General features: G+C 46.6%; 1 protein-coding gene across 2 annotated transcripts in view; it reads right to left on the bottom strand.

The window, feature by feature from the left end:
- Positions 1–1601: 1601 nt before the first annotated feature.
- Positions 1602–21435, bottom strand: part of ARHGAP35 (Rho GTPase activating protein 35) — a 409579-nt gene continuing 389745 nt past the window's right edge. Inside the window, exon 7 of one of the 2 annotated variants that reach the window (XM_085625658.1) lies at positions 1602–3848. In XM_085625658.1, the coding sequence (XP_085481784.1) occupies positions 3515–3848 (334 nt within the window). In that variant the 3' untranslated portion in view covers positions 1602–3514. The remainder of the gene's footprint in view (positions 3849–21435) is intronic. The other variant, XR_014968680.1, reaches the window with a different exon arrangement.

Here is a 21435-nt window from a genome sequence, read left to right as displayed (position 1 = left end):
AAGTGACAACAATAAGCATTATTACATGTAACTCACGTTTTAGGCGGTAGTGTGAATAGCACCCACTACTGAAATTAGACCATCACTTCATCTACAGGAATATTTAAAAGACACCACCTCAACACTGTCTGCTGAATGGAACAAGGCTATTCCTTTAATCCAGCTGTGTTGTTCAGGATGGCGCTCAAAGACCCCTACAGTGTATAAGATTTTTTCACAGAGATGTTAAGAAGTTTATTCCAAAGATGGCATATGGTCCCCACAGTGCACTACAATTGTGATCTGGATTCTGTGCTACTTCTACATTCATGAATATAATGCTGCTAGACTTGTGTTATGGTCAGAAAAAAATATTATTTTAAATTAATTTCTGTGGTACCCATTTTGCTGTAACACAAATTTACATCAACACCATCAATAAACTGAGATAACTAACCCTCAAAAATCAATACAGATAAAGAAGTCACTGATGTCTGGTGCCAGGAGTTTACTTCCAGCCTCACGATTTGCCAGACCTATTACCACTTTGTGCCTTTTCTTTATCAAAAACATACAAATTCATCACTTTCCTTTTGGTGGCTATAGAAGACAAGTAGAACCAACACAGCATGTCCCACTTGAAGAATCAGATACACGCTCTAAACACTAATTTCTCAAGAAAAATACATCATCTGCAGTGACTTGGCTGAAACCTTTACGTAGGTCTTCTGAAAGCCTAGTACTAACGCCTCTACCCAAATCCAGGGTACAAGATTACATTTTCTTACATAGTGGGAAATGTATGTCACTCAGTCAGTGTTGTGCAGGTTTAACACACCAGATACCTGCCCTATTACACTGTCTTCCCTTTATGTAGGGCTTAGATGCATCCCTTGTGAAAACCAAATGCCAGTGAAATGTGTCACCCCATCAAAGGTCCCCACACAAATCCAGAGCACACAACAGCATTTTCTTACTTTGGGTGAGCGACACTGATCTCACACCGTGTTGTGCCTTTTTAGCACACCAGATGCCTGCCCTATTACCTCTTCTGCCTAATGATCCAGAAACATATCCATAGTATACATCCCCACCTTAGTCATGCAGTGTCCAAAGAAAATCATGTTTCTTCTATCTTACAAAGACACTTGACTATTAAATGCCTCTAGCAGAATCATCAAAAACTCACTGCTTCCTGTCAAATCCTCTGCAGCGCAGCTGTTTTGTCTCATGAGACACTCAAACTGCATAATGAACTAACAGTCCTACATCTTTCCAACTAATCATAAAGTACTCACAGCTTGCCAATTTCCACATATCATCAGCTGATTGCCTCTATACCATTCTTGTTTTGCCTGTCCTGGATGCTTCATCTCAGCTGATTATCTGACAACATTTCCTGTTAACCACGGATTCGTCTATTTTCTCTCCTGAACACTGAGGGATTAAATCTTACAAATATTGCTAGTAGCAGACTAGAGAACTGTCAGGATTTTTAGAGAAAAGTATAGAACGCTGCCACGAGTTAACGAATGCCTCCGGAAAAAGTATGTTTAATTCAAATGTGTGCATGAATAAAAAGTTTATAGATCAAATTAATTTACGAAATATAGTTGCACGTGTTTAAAACTTGAATGAAGGCATTTAATCAGCGCTTTCAAAATCACCATACACACTGCACAGGAACAGGATATAAAAACATTAAAAAAATACCTTCAACCCTCACCGCCTACCTGCATTAAAGTGCAAAAAAAATAAGATTGTGGCACACGTCAGACTGATCTTATTAGTACCACAGACAATTGATGATACTTTCCCAAGTGTAATCACAGATCAGGTTGCTCTCTCCAATTTGCTCTCAACTCTGTGAAATACCATAGCAGGGTTGTACCAAAATTTAAACCTGAGATAGCATAGGGAACCATAAATGCATCCTGCAATGGCACTGCAGTACTAGTTACTAACTGTGTGTTCCTGTGGGGTTAATTCTTAAACCTACTCATGCTACAGTGTAGGTTGAATGGTAAGCCATCTGGTAGGTCAAAATATGCAAACTTTTAAGTGATGGGCAGAAATGCCTCTACTAACATGCATACAGATAATTCACTAGCTTCACATTCTTTCATGTGCATACATACCTTGCTCTCACCCAGTCAACCACAGCAACTACAAAAGTCCTCATCTGATGTGGCTCGGCAAGAAGTTAGAAGCAATGGAATAGTAAAACCAAATGCATACGGATCTTGTTCCAACATCCAGGAAAACAACCAGATCAAGCGCACAGGGAAACACCCAGTCAGAACCACAGATAAAACTTTCAGAGACAGTCAATACATTCAAATACACCCCCAAACCATACAGCCAAACTAATGCTTACAGAGATAATGCCAACATGAATTCCAGCAGAAAAACTGGCCAAAAGCATATTCTGAGAGCGTGCTCCAGAGTGTGGAATCCCGCCTGATCCAGGGACCTGAAACGTGTGTATACGTACTGCCAGGATGCAGGGTAATTCTCCAGACAAAGCTATCTGGAGACTCTGTATTAATAACTCAATACACTGAGTGCAAAACAATCAGCTCCTCATACTGTAGTGTTAAATATGTAGTGATACAGATTTTCTCCTGCCATCCCAACACAAATTTATAGAGCACATTTAAACAGGGTTTCAATAATTAGAAAGTCACAATGTAACTCTTCTTTCACTTCCACCTCAATTCTGAAGTCTTCTTGTAAGTGCTAATGCTGGATATGTTCTGGAGGACACAAGCAAAGACTCCAATAAAGAAGATATGCCTGGTCAGAGCTGCATCTTTTACGCTCATGTTTCCTATTCATGTTGCTATTCTTCTGTTAAGGAAAGAAAATGTTAACCCTCAGTAGCCCTCTCCCCAAGCTGAAAACCACAGGTCATAGAACGTTTGAGAATCATGTCAGTCACAGGCGTTTGAGCATAGCTTTCTAAAAGCTCATGCTGAGCTTCCTGTACATGTTGCTGAAGGAGCTTGCAGCTCAGTGAGATTGGTCTTGCAGAGGTAATGGTCCCTAGATTTGTGGAATTATTTAAAAGTGTTGATGGAGCAATTTAAAGGCCCAAGTCAGCATGTATTACACCAATCCTCTCAGGGCTGACTCCACACGGTACGTTCGCTGGATAAAATCTTAATTTAAAATGTAGCGACCCAGACCCGAGCAAAGCTGGTTAGTGTCCACAGGTATTTCTGCATTTTGCACCAGCGCTCAGTTACGGATGGGTTTCTCAATGGAGGCAAGAATCCAAAAGCTGCTTCCCCTGCCCAGAACACGCTGTCAGTTCACATCTCAGGACAAGCCTCCTCATTTCAGACCTCACAGGTCATCCCACCTGTCTGCCTTCCACTTACTGTTTTTTATCAAGGGTGGAATGCTGCTGGCAGAAAGGTAGTGTTAAAATGCTGGGGTGGGAATTCCAATCACCAGTCTTATCAGCTAAATTCAATAAGACCTTTTTTATCCCCCTACCCAAAGTTCACAGTGTATGCTGTTCAGCTTCAAACTATGGTGGGAGAGTTGGCTGCATTGGGGATTGTGGTGTTGGCGGTGGAGACTGTGGTGGGGACGGGTGTGTTGTCACTGCTATTGCTGCAGAAAAAGGGAGTTTTGAAGCAATGGGGGAGGGACAAGTTGGTATTACCCCCGAAAGCTCTGTGTGTGGGCGATTATAAAAGAAGAAAGGGCACTGCTGGATGAAGAGCTCTATGATTGTCTGGTAGGTACGTGTAGCCGTTAGGGCATCCATGGTGGTGAAGTCCGGTCGCATGAGCGTAGGCCAGAAACAGATGGACAGATTTTCACTTGTCATCAGGTTCACCTTGTTATGTTGACTGACCCTGAAAAACAAAAGCAGACATTAAAAATATTGTCCAAATCAACAATGAAAAAAATACATTTTCAGACCCACCACCAATTTGCTATATCTGAACAACTTACACACAACAGGGACAAAAAATGTGGACAGTGGCAAGTCCCTAATTATGGAAGAGACAGGAAAACCGAAAATAAACCAGATTTATTAACACACAACACAGACCCTCAAGCTCATAGGAAAATACCCTTCAAAATCTGTTACATTTATCAATGTGCCCAACGTAGGTGAACAAAAAGGTTCCTTAGCTGCAACTATCTAATACAAACATTATTAACTTTGATAAAGCCACGATCTTTGAATACTTTCAGCGGAACAAGGCATAGCCTCTGAAACTGTGTGCAAGCTTCTGAATTCCCGCTGCTCCTTGTTGCAATCTGTCAGATCCAGTGAATCTTCCCACCAACTGTAATGTGGTCAAATTTTAAACCTGTATGCTACCGTTTTAAATGCTCATGTTTTTAAGATGCCTTCTTTTCTTAAACATGAGAACGTATTTGCTTGTGCAGGATAATATTCTCTGAAACAGCATTGCTTACATTTCCACTTCGCAGGCATATTATCAAAATTCCATGAACATTCTGTACAAAGGCTACGTTCACTGAGCAAAAAGTTGTTTGTTATTGTCTATTTAGCAACAGAGCTATCACAATATAATCAAAAAACAGCGGCCTGACTGGGACTTCAGCATGGCAACATGGGTGAAGAGTATTTTATAAACGGCATTGCTTCCTTGTTTAGAGGAGCATTTTGCTGGCTCTGAGAGGTCGCTCCATGCCGAAATTCCAGCCCAGCTGATTACCATTTACCTCTTGAGAGTAATGCTGCCCAGCTCTCCATCAAGACGGGTTCCCTGATGACACCCACAGGTAACGGGGGAGTTAGATCACCCTACAGGGATTTGGCAGATTCTAGGTCAGGACCGGAGGCTCAGATTATGCTTAACTCTAACTTATTTTATTGCTCAGCAGCCATAAAAAACATGTATCATCATAAGACTACAAATCCCATGAGTCTTCGTACAGTTCAGAAAACAACCATAGAGGCAGTCCCATATAAACATCAAGGAACGGCACTTTCGCTGCTCAGCAGCCAGATAAGTGCCTTTCCTTGATCTTGTCGATTCCTTTGGTGGAAACTGTAATGTTTTAAGTGTGGTGTGCTTGCTTGTACAATTCCTCATTTGCCACACGGCGAGCGTCTTTGTCAGCTGCCGCCGACTTTGTGACTGGAGAGCTCTCCAGGGGATCATGGACGCACTGACGAGCATGTTGGATGCTTAGGGTCTCCCTCTTAGCTGAGCGCTTTGATCGTGCTCGTGTTTAAGTAACAGACGCTTTGCGTCTCTCTCCCTCGGTTGAGCACTTAGATCGTGCTTTAGTTTGACGACCGCTCAGGTCTAGAGATGGAGCTTTCCAATACGGTGCTGCTTCCTCCTGATCACATTGCGCTGCACCGGCGGCTTCGATAGAGTGCTAGGTAGACACACGCAAGTAGGAGGAGGGAGAGGGACATTCCCCCTGAATTCTTGGCGTTCCTCGCCCCCCCCCGTCGGACCGGGCGTATGAATTTCCTTAAAGAAGTGGGCTGTCTGTTCCTCGCGCGCCTGACTGGAGTCAGAGGTTCCATTTCACTGCTTTGCATCCTTAATTTAGTGGCTCCAGAGCATAGGTTCTTCTGCGTAGCGACAATTAACTTTGAACTTGTAAGATTTAGTGTTTAGAGACCAGGCTTGGCTCATCCAACTGCCTCCCTGGGCCTGTATTATTAACATGTCTCGGAATATTTGGGGGCATTGCAACTGTGCTATTAAATTTGTTAAGGGCTCATCTTGGTCCTCTTTATGATGGCGGGTGAATTTAATTCTTGCGAACCCACGGAATAAGAGCACTCACTTATCGCCATTCACATGGGACTGGTGGATGTGATTGATACATCCCTGGAGAGGGCAGTATCCTCTGCTCCAGGACCCTTGAGTCGCCGCATTATCGAACTCATGGTCTGGCGCAGGGTGGTCACCTCTACTGAGGAAGACTGGAGGGAGGCGCATGGCTGACGCAAAAGGGCCCTCCAAGGGCAAAGGCAAAGCCAATGCTCCAGCCACAGATCCTAGGACTGCCGCCTCTCCAGATGCCTTTGAGAGGCTGCGCCAGGCCTTTCCTAAGAGACGCTTGGATAATCTAAAGGTGCAAGAGGATTCCCAGCCGTAGGGGACTCCCGAAGAGGATTCCGTCCCACAAGGAGTGGAAGATGAAGGTACCGGGGAAGACACGGATGTCCCAGACGGGGACTGAGACGAAGAGCATGGTCCAAGCAGACCCTGGCAACTGAAAGGAGGCGCCAAAAAGCCCCAGGTGGATGTACCTCAAGCCCAGGGCCCGGCAGATATCTTGGTTATGCTTAACCTGGATAATATACATCATCCCCGCTCTGCTGACTGGGTACTGGCACCCATCGTGGCGTCCTATATGGCATTGGAAGTCGATGGACCAGGACGTTCTTGGCCGCCTGACGGCAGAATGCCCCCAGCCATTCCTGTCAAATAAATTGGCGAGTACCCCAGAGATTGACATCAGAATGACAACCTTTATCAGCAAGTTCATCAAAGATCGTAAGAAAGGTCTTGGATGTGCTGGGGTACTTACTAAGATTTGAGACATGGAAGAGGATGCCAAAGATGCAGGTCACTTGATAGATCCCGCGATCCTCTGGCGTTTGGCGCAGCGAGCCCTATGTTTCATTGGCAATGCGAATTGCGTATTATCAACAGAGCGTAGACGCTCTCTATTGATCAAGATTGAGCCCAGACTTGGCAAGCTGGCCTCTATGAAAGCCGGGCCCATGGCAAACTTTCTCTTTTGAGACCCGTTTATTAAAGAATTGTCTTGCTTTGTTTCCTCCCTGGAAAAGGCACAACAGTCAATAAAGAAAGTGTTCAGCCAGCAAATGTTTGGGGGGCCGGAAGAGGTAGGGGCGCTCCTCCGGCTGTCTTTCCAAGTCTAATCCCCACAAGCTCCAGACTAAACGATACATGCAATGGCAAGACCAACGGAAATTCGGAGTGTTTTATTCCTTAAAAGGCCACAGCATAGGGTGTGGGGGAAGAGGCAACCCCAGAGGAGCAAAACGCACCTGGTGAACCCACCGGTAAGGGCTACCCCATTTTTCCAACCAGAGGGGTTGGGGGGGGGGGGGGGGGGGGGGGGGGGGGAGGAGAGAGAGATTGCAGTGGTTCCGACACAAGTGGGCACAATTACAGGGAATGCTTGGGTTTTGCAAACAGTGATGGGCTACCATATTGAGTTCCATGGGACTACCCATCAACTCTCTCGTCCCAGACCTCGTTTTTTAACACAAGAGTGTGCAGGTGGTAGACCGTAAAATACAAGCTCTCCTAAGGAAAGGGGCCATCATGCGTACAACCTTGCATACAGAAGGATTCCTGAGCAATTTATTTCTTGTTGACAAGAAGGATAAGGGGCTCAGATTGGTGATCAACCTCCGAGACTTCAACCAATGGGTGGTGTATCGCCACTTCAAAACGAAAGTCATTCACATTCTCAAAGATGTGTTGCTGTCAAACGATTGGTTGGTTCGGCTCGACCTAAAAGACGCCTACTTTACAGTTCCAATTTTTCCAGCCTACAGACGGTTTCTACAGTTTAAATGGGGCGAGCTCATATAAGAGTTCACTTGTCTGCTGTTCGGGCTGTCGTCAGCTTCTTGGGGCTTCACCAAGGTGCTGAGGCCAGCCATGGAATGGCTCCGGGCTCGAGGCATGCGCCTCAGTGTACCTGGATGACATTCTTTTGATGCACCAGGTGGAGCTTACCTTGCTCTCTCAGCTCCAGCTGACTCAGACCCTTCTACAAAATCTGGGTTTCTTCCTGAACGACCAGAAATCAGTTTGTGCCAGCACAACAAACGACCTTCTTGGGCTTCGAGGTTGACACGGTACAGCAGTGCCTCAGACTGTCCTGCATAAGATGTGCCTGATTCGCTGGGAACTGCGGTGTACCCTGGCGAAAAGTTCTCGCTACGCCATTTAGCTTGGATTGTCGGTCTGTTGTCATCTTCGATACAGGCGATCTTTCCGGGGCCATTGCATGACCGGGCTCGACAGCGTCTAAAGACGCAACACTTGCATCATGGCCTCACGTACACATAAGAGATATCCCTTTTACAGGAAGCGCATACGAGCTTCATTGGTGGCTTGAGAATATGCAGGCCTGGAATGGAAGGGTCACTCGGATCGGCTCCAGATCTGGTGATCCAATCAGACGCCAGTTGACAGGGTTGGGGAATTGGTTCAATCACGAGCAATCACTAAACATCAACTGCTTAGAGTTTTGGCCTGATCCTTCGCAATTCGGAGTGTGACGGCCGACAAGATCTCCTGCGCCATCATATTGACCGGTTAGGAGGCACACGGTCCAAGCTCCTGGCAGATTTGGCCAAGGAATTCTGGAGTTACTGACTGACACACAAATTATCAGTCACGGCAGAGTACCTTCCAGGATCACTCAACCGGACGGCGGACTGGCACTCCAGACATCTACAGGACTACAGTGCCTGGAAGCTGGATCCGGCTATTTTTCAGAGCCCAATGACACGGTGGGGTCCATGTCAAGTGGACCTCTTCACGTCATGACTCAATTGCCAGATTACCCGATTTTTCAGCTGGCGTCCGGACCCTCTGGCAGAGGCAACTGATGCCTTCCTGCAAGACTGGAGTCTGTTCGGGATTATGCGTTTCCCCCATTTGCCATGATACCAAGGCTCACTGCACTGGTCCGGAGGCAGAAGTCATACTGGTGACGCCGCATTTGAAATCTCAAGTCTGGTATCCAGCTCTTCTGAAACTTTCTATGGATTTTCCAAGCCAACTTACCCAGACACCTCTTCTGACGGACTACCAGGGCAACTAGCACCCTCTGGGTCAGGAGGGCAGCCGCAACCTTATGGGTTGGAGGATTACAGGGGACGTTGGGAAGTCCTGGGCCTTTCGACAACAGCTTCCTCCCTTATAAGGAAGGCATGGGCAGACTCTACAGTCAAACGGTATAGGTCTTCTTGGAGAAAGTAGTCACATTGGTGTATACGACAGGGTTTGGATCCTGTGGGGCCGATGTACTCCATGTAGTCAACTACTTGTCGGAATTAGTAGTCAAGAGTTTGGCCTATCGTTCAATTAATGCGAGTAGGTCGGTAATATATGCAGGCCACATGCCCATTCAGAAGGTTCCTGTGGGAGAGCATCCTCTGGTATGTAGATTGTTGAGGTATACACCTGTTGTTTCTGCCTCTCCCAAGGGATTCCTCCTTGTGGGATGTTAACACGGTGCTACATCTGCTGCAATCTTGGCAGGATATCTCTTACCTTTCCAGTAAGGAGTTGACAGGTGAGCTAGCGAGGCTCCTTTGTCTAATCTCATGTAAACGGGTTTTATCGGAAGTCTGGGCCTTGGAGGTTACATCACGGGTGTTAACACTGGACGGGGTGTAATTCACAGTTGCTCGACGTACAAAGTCTAACACTAGAGTGAATCACTATTCAGCCTTCACGGGTCATCCGAAGTTGTGTGTTGTATGTTGTCTCAGTGCATACAAAAGGATGACGGAAGAATATAGGCCTACAGGGGTTTCACAACTTTTTCTCTTGCTCAAAAAGCCTTTCAAAGCAGTGACAGCCGCTACGATTGCCCGTTGGGTGAGATGGGTGCTCCAGGAAGCTGGCATTGATACAGCGTCCTTCGAAGTCCATTCAGCAAGGGGCGCCATGGCTTTGAAAGCCTTCGTCTTGGAAGGGCGCCTAGAGGACATACTCATAGCAGTGGATTGGTCCTTAGACTCCACCTTTAAGGCCTTATACTTTAAACCAATTTTGGGCATGGCCTCTCTGGTGGGCGAACAGCTTTGAACTAGCATAATCTGAGCCTCCAGTCGTAACATAGAATAAAAAATGTCCTAGCTATCATGATGGAAAGTTTCAATTCTATTAAGGTCTCGGAGGGGAGGATTATCCTACCCAGTGGAATAGCTATTCTTACCCTCCGACGAAGTTGCAATCTACACGTTAGCTAAGTATTATAACTCGGAGAGTTTCAATTCTATTAAGGGAGGGGAGTATTATCCCACCCAGTGGAATAGTTATTCTTACCCTCCATCAAAGTTACAATCTACACCTTAGCTAAGTATTATAACTCCGGAGGGTTATGGGGTAATGCCTATGTGAGGCGAACTAGGTTTTGTGAATTTAGGATTGTTGATTAACCTGTTTCTTTAAAGCACTGTTACAGGGATACCAGATGTTTTATCAATTTTCTGATGTTGACTCCTTGTCTTTTGAGGGTCCGAACAGAAACAAGATTATTAATGGAAAAGCAGGATCAGGTGTTTCGCCTGAAGAAAAAGCAAGTGCCGTTCCTTGATGTTTATATGGGACTGCCTCTATGGTTGTTTTCTGAACTATAACAAAAGACTCATGGGATTTGTAGTCTTCTGCCGTTACATGTTTAAGGCTGCTGAGCAATAAAATAAGGAAGAGTTTAGCATAATCCTCGCCTACCCGTCTTTAATAGAATTGAAACTTTCCTTCATAATAGGTAGGACATTTTATATGCACCCACCATAGGCACATTAGGATAGGTAGCGCTAGGTAGGACTACAATATATTACAGTACAAATATGCAAGAATATATTCTGCAACAGCAAAATGGTTGAACTGTATCTTCTTCACCTTTCTTAGAACGCTAATTATGTTATTCTGTTTTGTTCTACTGATCATTGCAGTACACATTTGACTCAAGAATCACAATGTTTCGATAAATATTGAAACTGCATGTTGTGCATCTCTTTGGGTATGCAGGAGTAACTAAACAAAAAGGTTGGTGGTGGTCAGGGTTGTCATGTTCTGAGGCTGCACATTCCATTTGTTACCTTGTCAGGTTTGGGGTACAAGGTGCACTGTAGGCTAGAAGGACTAGGGCCAACATATCTTGATGATGTGCCCAAAATCTGTATCGCACAGTTTTTTTAAAAGTTTATGTAGTACAACAAACACACAGTTGTAATTGAGAAAGCATAAGCCATACAACAGAATTCCTCTCCTTCATATTGCCAGGTGAGAAAAAGGAATATTTGCCGCACTTGTAAGTGGAGCTGGAAACCAAAATCTTGGAGTGGGATGCAATTTCCAGACCAGTGGACCACTAATGCTGCCTCTGTTTGCTCATTCGTCTTATTCTGCAACCCCTCTCCCACCTGGTCTCCTATTAGCCGCAGGAGCTTAAACGAAAAATGATACTACCCCCACGAGTATGAGAAGGCCAGAGATTGAGCAGGTAATGAGCCCTTGACAAGTGACCCTTCTTTGGAACACCCTATAATCAGTCCTGAAACTCAAATACAGCTGTTGAAAGTTAAATTGACGAACTTAGAGACATTCCTTTTCACCAATTCTTAACTCTGCTTATAATGTTATATTCTTTGCACAGTGTAAGGTACTGCACATTAGTAACACCAAGTTTACAGCATACCAAATGGAGATTTTGTAACAGTTCTACCAAAACAGGTTATCAAAATGAATATTTCCCTAACAACGATAATGGCCTTTCTTGTGTTAGAGGGGCTGCTGTGGCTTTTCCCATATAGTGCAGAATACTGTATATGGATAAACTGCAATTATGTTAAAGCTTACAACCCCTTGAGACCATCATGGACCTCAGGCAACTGTTCCTTTTAATTCACTGAAAGGCAACATTTCACTGCTAAACCTACCTCACTGGACAACACTTCATGTCCTCATTATGACAAATGTACACAACCTATTTTGAGGATATTCCCTTAATGATTAATGAATGCATATATTGGCTGAAGTAAATGTTCGACCTATCACACTAGGACATTTGGACTTTTTAATGTCCAGGCAGGTCCCCTTGTCTGGCTTGATTACTAAATCCCAGCTACCATGACATTCCATTTGAATTTTAGCACTGAATGATGCCCATGGGTTTTTCAACAAAACCACCGTAATGCCAATATCTCAGTCAGATTTGATGCCTGTGTACTAAATAGGATGGTCAGGGTCTCCGTTTCACTCCAAAGGCTCTGGCTGATTATTCTTCATAAGGTTTGTTAATGGAAGCACAGACTCAAAGTTTTATCTAGGGCATTTTGAACATGAGTTATTTCTAAGAGGGTCCAATATTACCAGGGGCTGAGCATCTGAGGTAAAAACAAAAGGCTGGATCCTTAAGTGCAGAAAAAATGAGTCTTAAAACTGACCCGGGGATATCTCTCTAATACTTTTATTCCTGGATTCCCCTGTCAGAATAAAAAGGTATATATATGTGTGAAAGACTATATACCCAAATGGATGGTGGCGGAGTGAGTTCATTAGGTGCTCTCCACCCCTCCATTCTGCATAGCAGTCGACATGTTTCTGCCGGTTCAAAAAACTAAATCTCCGGCATTCCTCAGGACAATTTGATCCACATGCCCTTTTGTTAAACCCCTGTTATTCCCACTGTTGTGGGTTATACTCCACCTGTGAGTCTGGAGTTCCTCTTATAACTTACTCCTTCAGAGAGTAGGAACAGAGTTTATTAGGTAATTCGCTTAAAAAGGCACTGGAGAAGAGAGCGACCCTCTGTAGTCAAACATTCGTCAAGAGTGGTGCGCTGCCTCCTGATTCAGTCTCTCCTGGTGCCGTGCATTGTTGTACTGTCTACCCCTCCCTATTGCTCCGCCTCTAGCGTTGGTTTGCGCAGAGGCGTTAGTAGCAGCCCGATGATGAAGCATGCCACAACTTGTTGTGGGTGAGGGCAGTTTTCTAAAAACATGTGTGCTTTCTTTAAAACAATCGGCAATTGCTAGTGGATTGTAGCCGTTTTTTCACCCTACCTCCTGTTTTGTGTGGTATACATAATTATTGAGGAGGTTGAGGTAGGGTTTGTACCTTCTCCCCCTTCCCTTTATTGTGAGTAACATCTGAGGTAAAAGACTGGTTACAGATGTAGATGCTGTCAAATTTGAATGCTAACAATTGAATCTCATTCAATGTCAGGATTTTGAGCTGGGTAATATGAAGTGAAGTAGTGTGGCTAACGCAGGGGATCTCAACACCTATTGATGACTTGGTTTCTAGCAAAAAAAGAAGCAGCCGCCATTAGGGGCTCAAGGGCATTCTGGGAAGTTAATAGACCTTTCTTTTCTGATGATAGTCAACCTATTCACCCTGATGAATGGGTTGCACATTTTTCTAAAATCTTCAGTGATGAGGATATTTTTCAACACACAGAAGCAGCCCGAACTCCAGCTAGTACAGATATGCGCGCTTTAAGCAACGCTATTAATACCAATGCAGTTTCCAGAGCCATTTTAAAATCACCTTCAGGGAAGGCGCAATGACCAGAGGGGGCTCCCTGCGGACGTTTTCAGACAGAACCCTTTACTGTGGACGCCGCTGTTGACTAACGTTTTCAAAAAGTAGTAGGTGGAGATCTCCCAAGCACTTGGAAGGAATTGCTATTAGTACCCATTTTTAAGAAAGGGAGTAGGAATGAATATGCTACTTACCAGTATGCATCTGTTCTTGGCATGTAGGGCTGCTGACATTCATATCTGTGCATAGATCGCCGCCTAGTGTTGGGTCCGGATGATTGCACATTGTTGTCCTGGAAGAGTCTTCGAAGTATCACGAGATAGGTGGCTCCTCCCCTGGACTACAGTGCGCATGGGCATCCTCTCCATCCCATGTTTTTCGCCATTGTGGCAGTGATGGAGTAGATATAGTAAGTGACGACCATGCTATACAGTAATTCTGAGTGCTGCAGCCGCTACAGGCGCCGGGGAGGAGGGTGGGCGATATGAATGTAAGCAGCCCTACATGCCAAGAACAGATGCATACTGGTAAGTAGCATATTCAGTTCGAGGCATGTGGGCTGCTGAATTCATATCTGTGCATAGATTATATAGCAGTCCCTCCATTAGCGGCGGCTGCCCGTGCCAGCTGCAGCAGTCTGAAAAAGAGTTTTGAGAACAGCCTGTCCTACAGCTGCCTGCTGTTTTGAGTGTACATCTACACAGTAGTGTTTGGTAAATGTATGTATAGTGGACCATGTGGCTGCTCTACATATTTCCTGTAAAGGAATGTTTCCTAGGAAAGCCATGGACGCCCCTAACTTTCGTGTTGAGTGGGCTCGTGGGGGAATCGTTAATGTGCGTTTAGCTTTTTGATAGCAAATTTGAATACATTTAACGATCCATCTGGCTATCCCTGCTTTGGAAATGGCGTTGCCCTTGTGTTGTGGAGAAAAGGCAACGAAGGAATATGCTACTTACCAGTATGCATCTGTTCTTGGCATGTAGAGCTGCAGAGTCACACACTGAGGATAAGATCGCCATCTGGTGTTGGGCTCGGATGATTGCAGGTTGTTGTTGTCTTCGGAAGAAGCCTTTGGTCACGAGGTTGGTGACTCCTCCCCTGGACAACAGTGCGCATGGGCATCCACTCCATCGGCAGATTGTTTTTCGCCATGATGGGAAAAGATGGAGTATATAGAAAGAAAGAGAGGATGTCCATGTGTAATGTCCAAGTAAGACGGATGCTGGAACAGATACAGGTCCCGGGGAGGCGGGCGGGCGTGTGTGACTCTGCAGCTCTACATGCCAAGAACAGATGCATACTGGTAAGTAGCATATTCCGTTCGAGGCATATGAGCTGCAGATCACACACTGAGGATAGATTATACAGCAGTGCTCCCCTTAGCGGTGGTCGCCTGTATCCGTTGCAGCAGCTTGAAATAAAGTTTTTAGGACAGACTGGCCCACGGAGGCCTGTTGTTTGGCCTGCACGTCAACACAATAGTGTTTAGTGAAGGTATGCGTGGTAGACCATGTGGCTGCCTTGCAAATGTCTTCTAAGGGAATATTGCCTAAGAAGGCCATAGAAGCCCCTATTTTACGCGTGGAGTGCGCCCTAGGGGGAACTGTAAGTGTACGTTTAGCCTTGAGGTAGCATATTTGGATGCATTTAACTATCCACCGGGCTATTCCTGATTTGGAGATCGGGTTGCCTTTGTGTGGTGGCGCGAAAGCAACAAAGAGTTGTTTTGTCTTTCGAAAAGGTTTTGTCCTGTCGATGTAATAAAGCAAGGCTCTTTTAACGTCTAAGGTATGTAGGGCCCTTTCAGCTACCGAGTCTGGATTTGGGAAGAAGACCGGTAGTTCTATTGATTGGTTAAGGTGGAAAGGGGAAATCACTTTTGGAAGAAATTTAGGGTTTGTCCTAAGAACCACTTTGTTACGGTGTAGTTGTAAGAAAGGTTCCTCAAGTGTAAGGGCTTGTATTTCACTTACTCTGCGCAGGGAAGTGATTGCGATAAGGAAGGCTACCTTCCATGTTAGGAATTGCAATTCACATTTGTGCATAGGTTCAAATGGGGGACCCATGAGTCTTGTTAGAACCACATTGAGATTCCACACTGGTGCAGGTGGCAATCTTGGGGGAAGAATTCTTTTGAGACCTTCCATAAACGCTTTGATGGCTGGTACCTTAAAAAGGGACAGGTGTTGCCTATTTTGTAAGTAGGCTGCCAAGGCTGCTGGTGTAAACGTATAGAGGAATACGCTAGATTGCATCTTTGCAAGTGTAGTAGATAGCAAATGATGTTTTGGATGGAAGCATCCAATGGATGTATGTCATTATTAGCGCAGTAGATGGCAAATCGTTTCCATTTAGCGGCATAACACGCTCTAGTAGTAGGTCGTCTGGCTTCCTTTATGATATTCATACAGTCTGGAGGGAGATTGAGGTAACCGAACTCTAAGACCTCAGGAGCCAGATCGCTAGGTTCAGTGTTTGAGGATCTGGGTGTCTGATTTCTCCATGGTTCTGGGTTAATAGATCCGGGGAGAGGCGTAGCCTTTGATGTGGAACTAAGGATAGTTCTAGAAGCGTGGTGAACCACGGTTGACGTGCCCAAGTGGGAGCCACTAGTATTAGTGTTAGTGACTGTTGTTTCAGTTTGCGTACCACAAATGGAACTAGTGGGAGAGGCGGAAAGGCGTACGCAAATCTGCCTGACCAGTTCATCCATAGGGCATTGCCCTTCGACTGTGGGTGTGGAAACCTGGCGGCGAAGGTTGGGCATTTTGTGTTTTCGGGAGTGGCGAACAGGTCTATGTCTGGTTGTCCCCACTTTTGGAAGAAGGGGAGTAGAACCTTGGGGTGTAGTTCCCATTCGTGGATCTGTTGTGTGTGGCGACTTAGGAGGTCGGCCACTTGATTGTGGATCCCTGGGAGATGTTCTGCTAACAGGTAGATGTTTTGGGGAATTGCCCATCTCCAGATTTGCTGTGCCAGTTGGGACAGTTGGAGAGAGTGTGTCCCTCCCTGTTTCTGTATATAATACATTGTCGTCATGTTGTCTGTGCGTATGAGGACAGTTTTGTTCTTTAGGTGAATTTGAAAGGATTTTAGTGCTAGGAACACTGCTAAGAGTTCCAGGTGGTTGATGTGGAGCAGTTTTTGTTGGCTGGTCCATCTGCCCTGAGTGGTATGGTGAAGGAGGTGGGCTCCCCACCCCGTGAGAGATGCGTCTGTAGTTAGCACAACTTGTGGAAGAGGCTCTAAGAACGGTCTCCCTTTGGACAGGTTGATGGTGTTCCACCATTTCAGTGATCGAAGTGAGCGACTGTCCACCAACACCAGATCGGTAAGTTGTCCGTGAGCTTGGTTCCACTGTTGTGCTAAGCATTCCTGTAAGGGACGCATTTGAAGTCGTGCGTGTGGGACTATGGAGATGCATGACGCCATCATGCCTAGGAGCTGCATGAACACTCTTGCTGGAAGAGATGGATGAGTTTGAAATTGAGAGATGAGATTTTGTATACTGGCTATCCTGGCTGTGCTGGGATAGGCAATAGCTTTGGATGTATCTATGGTTGCTCCTAGATACTGATGTAAGTGGGAAGGTTGTAGGTGGGATTTGGGGTAGTTGATAGTGAATCCCAAATCGTGGAGAGTTTGAATCGTGCGATGAGTGTGGAGAACGCATTTTTGGTATGTATTGGCTTTTATGAGCCAATCGTCCAGATAGGGGAAGACATGGATCTGTTGTCTTCTGAGATGCGCTGCCACGACTGCTAGGCACTTGGTGAACACTCTGGGTGCTGTTGTTACTCCGAATGGGAGAACGGTAAATTGATAGTGTTGCCCATCTACCACAAATCGTAGATATTTTCTGTGAGCGGGATGCATAGGGATGTGAAAGTATGCGTCCTTGAGGTCCAATGTGGCGAGGAAGTCTCCCTGTTGTAAAAGTGGGAGGACTTGTTGGAGAGTGGTCATGTGAAAATGATCCGAATGTATATACTGGTTTAGTAGTCTGAGATCCAGTATGGGCCTTAGTGTTTTGTCCTTTTTGGGAATGAGGAAGTATAGAGAATATACCCCTTTTCCCTGATGTTGAAGGGGGACTGGTTCTATCGCATGTTTTTGTAACAGGGATTGAACTTCTTGTTTGAGGAGAGAGAGATGATGCGAGGACATTGGACGTTGTTTGGGCGGTATGTTTGGGGGGGATTGTATGAGTTCGAGGCAGTAGCCAGACTGGATAATTTGTCGTACCCACCTGTCTGTGGTGATGGAAGTCCAGACAGGCAGGAATTGTTGGAGTCGCCCCCCGACCGGAGTGGAATGGTCTGGGGGGAGTGGTGGCAAGTCACTGTTTGGTGGCTGGTGAGGTGCGGGTGTTGTTGTTGTTGCCCCGCCCTCGACCTTTGTTATTGTTTCCCCTATAACCTCCCCGGAAGTAACCTCTGTTAGGGGATGTTTGTCCAGAATTTTTAAAGGTGGACGTGGTCTCAGTTGAAGTGTTTTTGGAGCCTCCTCTATAAAAGGAGCGACGAAAGGAACCCCGGTTTTGATGAGACTGCAGTGCTCCCATAGACTTGGCAGTTTCATTATCCTTTTTCATTTTTTCCAATGCAGTATCTACTGCAGGGCCAAATAGCTGCTCTTGGTTGAAAGGTTGAGCTAGAATTGCGGTTTGAACCTCCGGTTTAAAACCGGAAATACGGAGCCAGGCATGTCGTCTGAGTAAGACGCTAGTATTGACCGCTCTAGAAGCAGTGTCCGCTGCATCTAAGGCGCATTTAATGGAGGCATTAGATATTAATTTGCCTTCTTGGATGAGGTCAGAGGCCTGGGACTTAAAAGGTTCAGGCAGATGTTGCATAAGGTCCTCAAGTTGGTCATAATGCGCTCTATCATACCTGGCTAACAGGGCCTGGGTATTCGCAATACGCCAATGGTTAGCCGCCTGCGCGGCGACCCGTTTGCCCGATGCTTCTAAAAGCTTAGACTCTTTGTCTGGGGGAGGCGTTTCTCCAGTTGTCTGTGAGTTAGCGCGCTTCCTGGCATTTGATACGACTAGGGAGTCTAAAGGGAGCTGGGCCTTAATGTATGCAGGGTCTTGCGGGGCTGGTCGGTACTTTTTTTCGATGCGTGGGTTGAGAACCCTAGCTCGAACAGGGTCCTTAAAGACTTCAGTAGCATGCTTTATAACCCCTTTGATCATGGGCAGTATGTGAACAGTCTTTTGTGACTGCTCAAAGGTATCAAGGAGAAAGTCCTCTTCAAGGGCGTCTGTGTGCATTGTAACGCCGTGGAATGATGCTGCCCTATTTATAAGTTGGCCGAACCCTAGGTGGTCATCAGGAGGGGAGGGCTTGGAGGGGTAGGTAGTGGGGTCAGGCATGTCAGGTATAGGATAAGACCAGTCATCCATGGGTGCTGGGTCTGGGAACGTAAAAGGGTCGTTTGGATCAACAGGATCATTAAATAAATCAGGGTCCGCCCCTCCCCCTAAGTCATCATTATCATCCTGTGGAGGAGGTGAATGATAGGGAGATGGTAAAGGTAAAGGTAAAGGAGAATCAGGAGGAGGAGGGGGGGACGGGTTAGGAGGTAAAACAGGAGAGGAAGGACGAAGTGGTGAAGTAGCACAGTCCTTTTTCCGTATGGGAGCTGGGGGAGGTGTAGTGTCCAGCTTCCGCTTTTTATATGGGATGGCAGTCACATGTCCCGTGTTAGGATTAATGTAGATCCGCTTCTGAGTAGGATCTGGTCGAAAAAGTTCATCTGGCTCCGAAGGTGGTGTCTGTGATGTCCGCTTCGGGTCTTTATGAGCTTTTTTCGGCGGGGACGCAGTTTTCGGCGCCGATGATTTTTTCGGCGCCGACTGAGTTTTCGGCGCCGACTGAGTTTTCGGCGCCGACTGAGTTTTCGGCGCCGACTGAGTTTTCGGCGCCGACTGAGTTTTCGGCGCCGACTGAGTTTTCGGCGCCGACTGAGTTTTCGGCGCCGACTGAGTTTTCGGCGCCGACTGAGTTTTCGGCGCCGACTGAGTTTTCGGCGCCGACTGAGTTTTCGGCGCCGACTGAGTTTTCGGCGCCGACTGAGTTTTCGGCGCCGACTGAGTTTTCGGCGCCGACTGAGTTTTCGGCGCCGACTGAGTTTTCGGCGCCGACTGAGTTTTCGGCGCCGACTGAGTTTTCGGCGCCGACTGAGTTTTCGGCGCCGACTGAGTTTTCGGCGCCGACTGAGTTTTCGGTGCCGACTGAGTTTTCGGTGCCGACTGAGTTTTCGGTGCCGACTGAGTTTTCGGTGCCGACTGAGTTGTCGGTGCCGACTGAGTTGTCGGTGCCGACTGAGTTGTCGGTGCCGACTGAGTTGTCGGTGCCGACTGAGTTGTCGGTGCCGACTGAGTTGTCGGTGCCGACTGAGTTGTCGGTGCCGACTGAGTTGTCGGTGCCGACTGAGTTGTCGGTGCCGACTGAGTTGTCGGTGCCGACTGAGTTGTCGGTGCCGACTGAGTTGTCGGTGCCGACTGAGTTGTCGGTGCCGACTGAGTTGTCGGTGCCGATGGACTTTCAGGCATCGATGTTGAAGAACGTCTCGGTGCCGGTGGAGACTTCGGTGCCGAGGAACGTTTCTGTGCCGAAGGAGATTTCGGTCTTGGAGCCTGTTTCGGTGCCGACAGTGGGTGTTTGGGTGCCGAGGGTGTTAAAGGCACAATCAGGTGAGGTTTGCTCGAGCCCGAGCCACCCACAGGCTTAGATGTCTTCGGAGCCGGGCCCGAGGGCGGGGCTTCTGAAGAGGATTTCCGGTCGCGACTGGGCCCAGCTGGCGGAGTTTTGACCAATGCTTTTTTGGATGGGGCAGGGGCAGGGGGGATGGTACTCACACGCTGCCCTGGAGTGATGAGGTCATCGGAATCGTCGGCCTCGGACACGATCTCGAGATCTTCGGTGTCGTCTTCGGGAACATCTTGAGCAAAGATGTCCTCCGGTTCTGGAGCTGGTTTGGCCATAATATGGCGTCGAGCTCTTCGGTCCCGGAGGGTCTTCTTCGAACGGAAAGCGGAACAAGCTGGACAGGTGGACTCGTTGTGTTCCGGCGACAGGCAGAGGTTGCAAACCTCGTGGTGGTCACTGTGGGGGAACTTCGCTCCACACTGGGGGCATTTTTTGAAGGGTGTCCTGTCCATCAGCCGCTTCCGGAACCGGTCCGAGTTGATGTCGACGTCGATGAAATGAAGATTAAAGAGTTAAATCGATTGCTGGAAGTTTTCTGCTGGAGCGGAAAAAAGTTCATCCGAACCCAATGGCGGAAAAAAACAATCTGCCGATGGAGTGGATGCCCATGCGCACTGTTGTCCAGGGGAGGAGTCACCAACCTCGTGACCAAAGGCTTCTTCCGAAGACAACAACAACCTGCAATCATCCGAGCCCAACACCAGATGGCGATCTTATCCTCAGTGTGTGATCTGCAGCTCATATGCCTCGAACAAGTTGTTTTGTTTTCCTAAAATCCTTTGTTCTGTCTATATAGTACATGAGGGCCCTCTTTACATCTAGTGTATGGAGCATTCTCTCTGCGATATTTTGTGGATTTGGAAAGAAAACGGGCAGTTCAATAGTCTGATTCATGTTGAACTGCAAGATCACTTTAGGCATGAACTTGGGGTTGGTACGTAGTACAACTCTGTTTGCGTGAACCTGTATGAATGGCTCTTGAACGGTTAGTGCCTGGAGTTCACTAACTCTTCTTAACGAAGTGATTGCCACTAAGAAAGCTACTTTCCAGGTGAGGAATTGAATCTCACATGAATGGAGAGGTTCAAAAGGTGGAACCATTAATCTGGTGAGGACCACATTGAGGTTCCACACAGGTGCCGGTGGGTGTCTCGGGGGAATCACTCGTTTGAGTCCCTCTAAGAAGGCTTTAATGGCAGGCACTCTGAATAAAGAGAGGTGCTGCCTGTTTTGAAGATAGGCTGCTACCGCGGTTAAATGTATACGTATTGAGCTGTATGCCAGATTGCATCGGTATAAGTGTAAGAGGTAACAGATGATGTTTTAAATGGATGCGTCCAGCGGGTTAATGTCATTGTTGTTGCAGTAAATGACAAACCTTTTCCATTTAGCCGCATAGCAAGCTCTGGTTGTGGGTCTCCTGGCCTCCGTGATAATATCCATACATT

The sequence above is a fragment of the Triturus cristatus genome, chromosome 9 (assembly GCF_964204655.1).
Source record: "Triturus cristatus chromosome 9, aTriCri1.1, whole genome shotgun sequence".
Classification (NCBI taxonomy): Eukaryota; Metazoa; Chordata; class Amphibia; order Caudata; family Salamandridae; genus Triturus; species Triturus cristatus.
The sequence above is the reverse complement of the archived record's forward strand: the minus strand, read 5'-3'. Positions and strand labels throughout refer to the sequence as shown.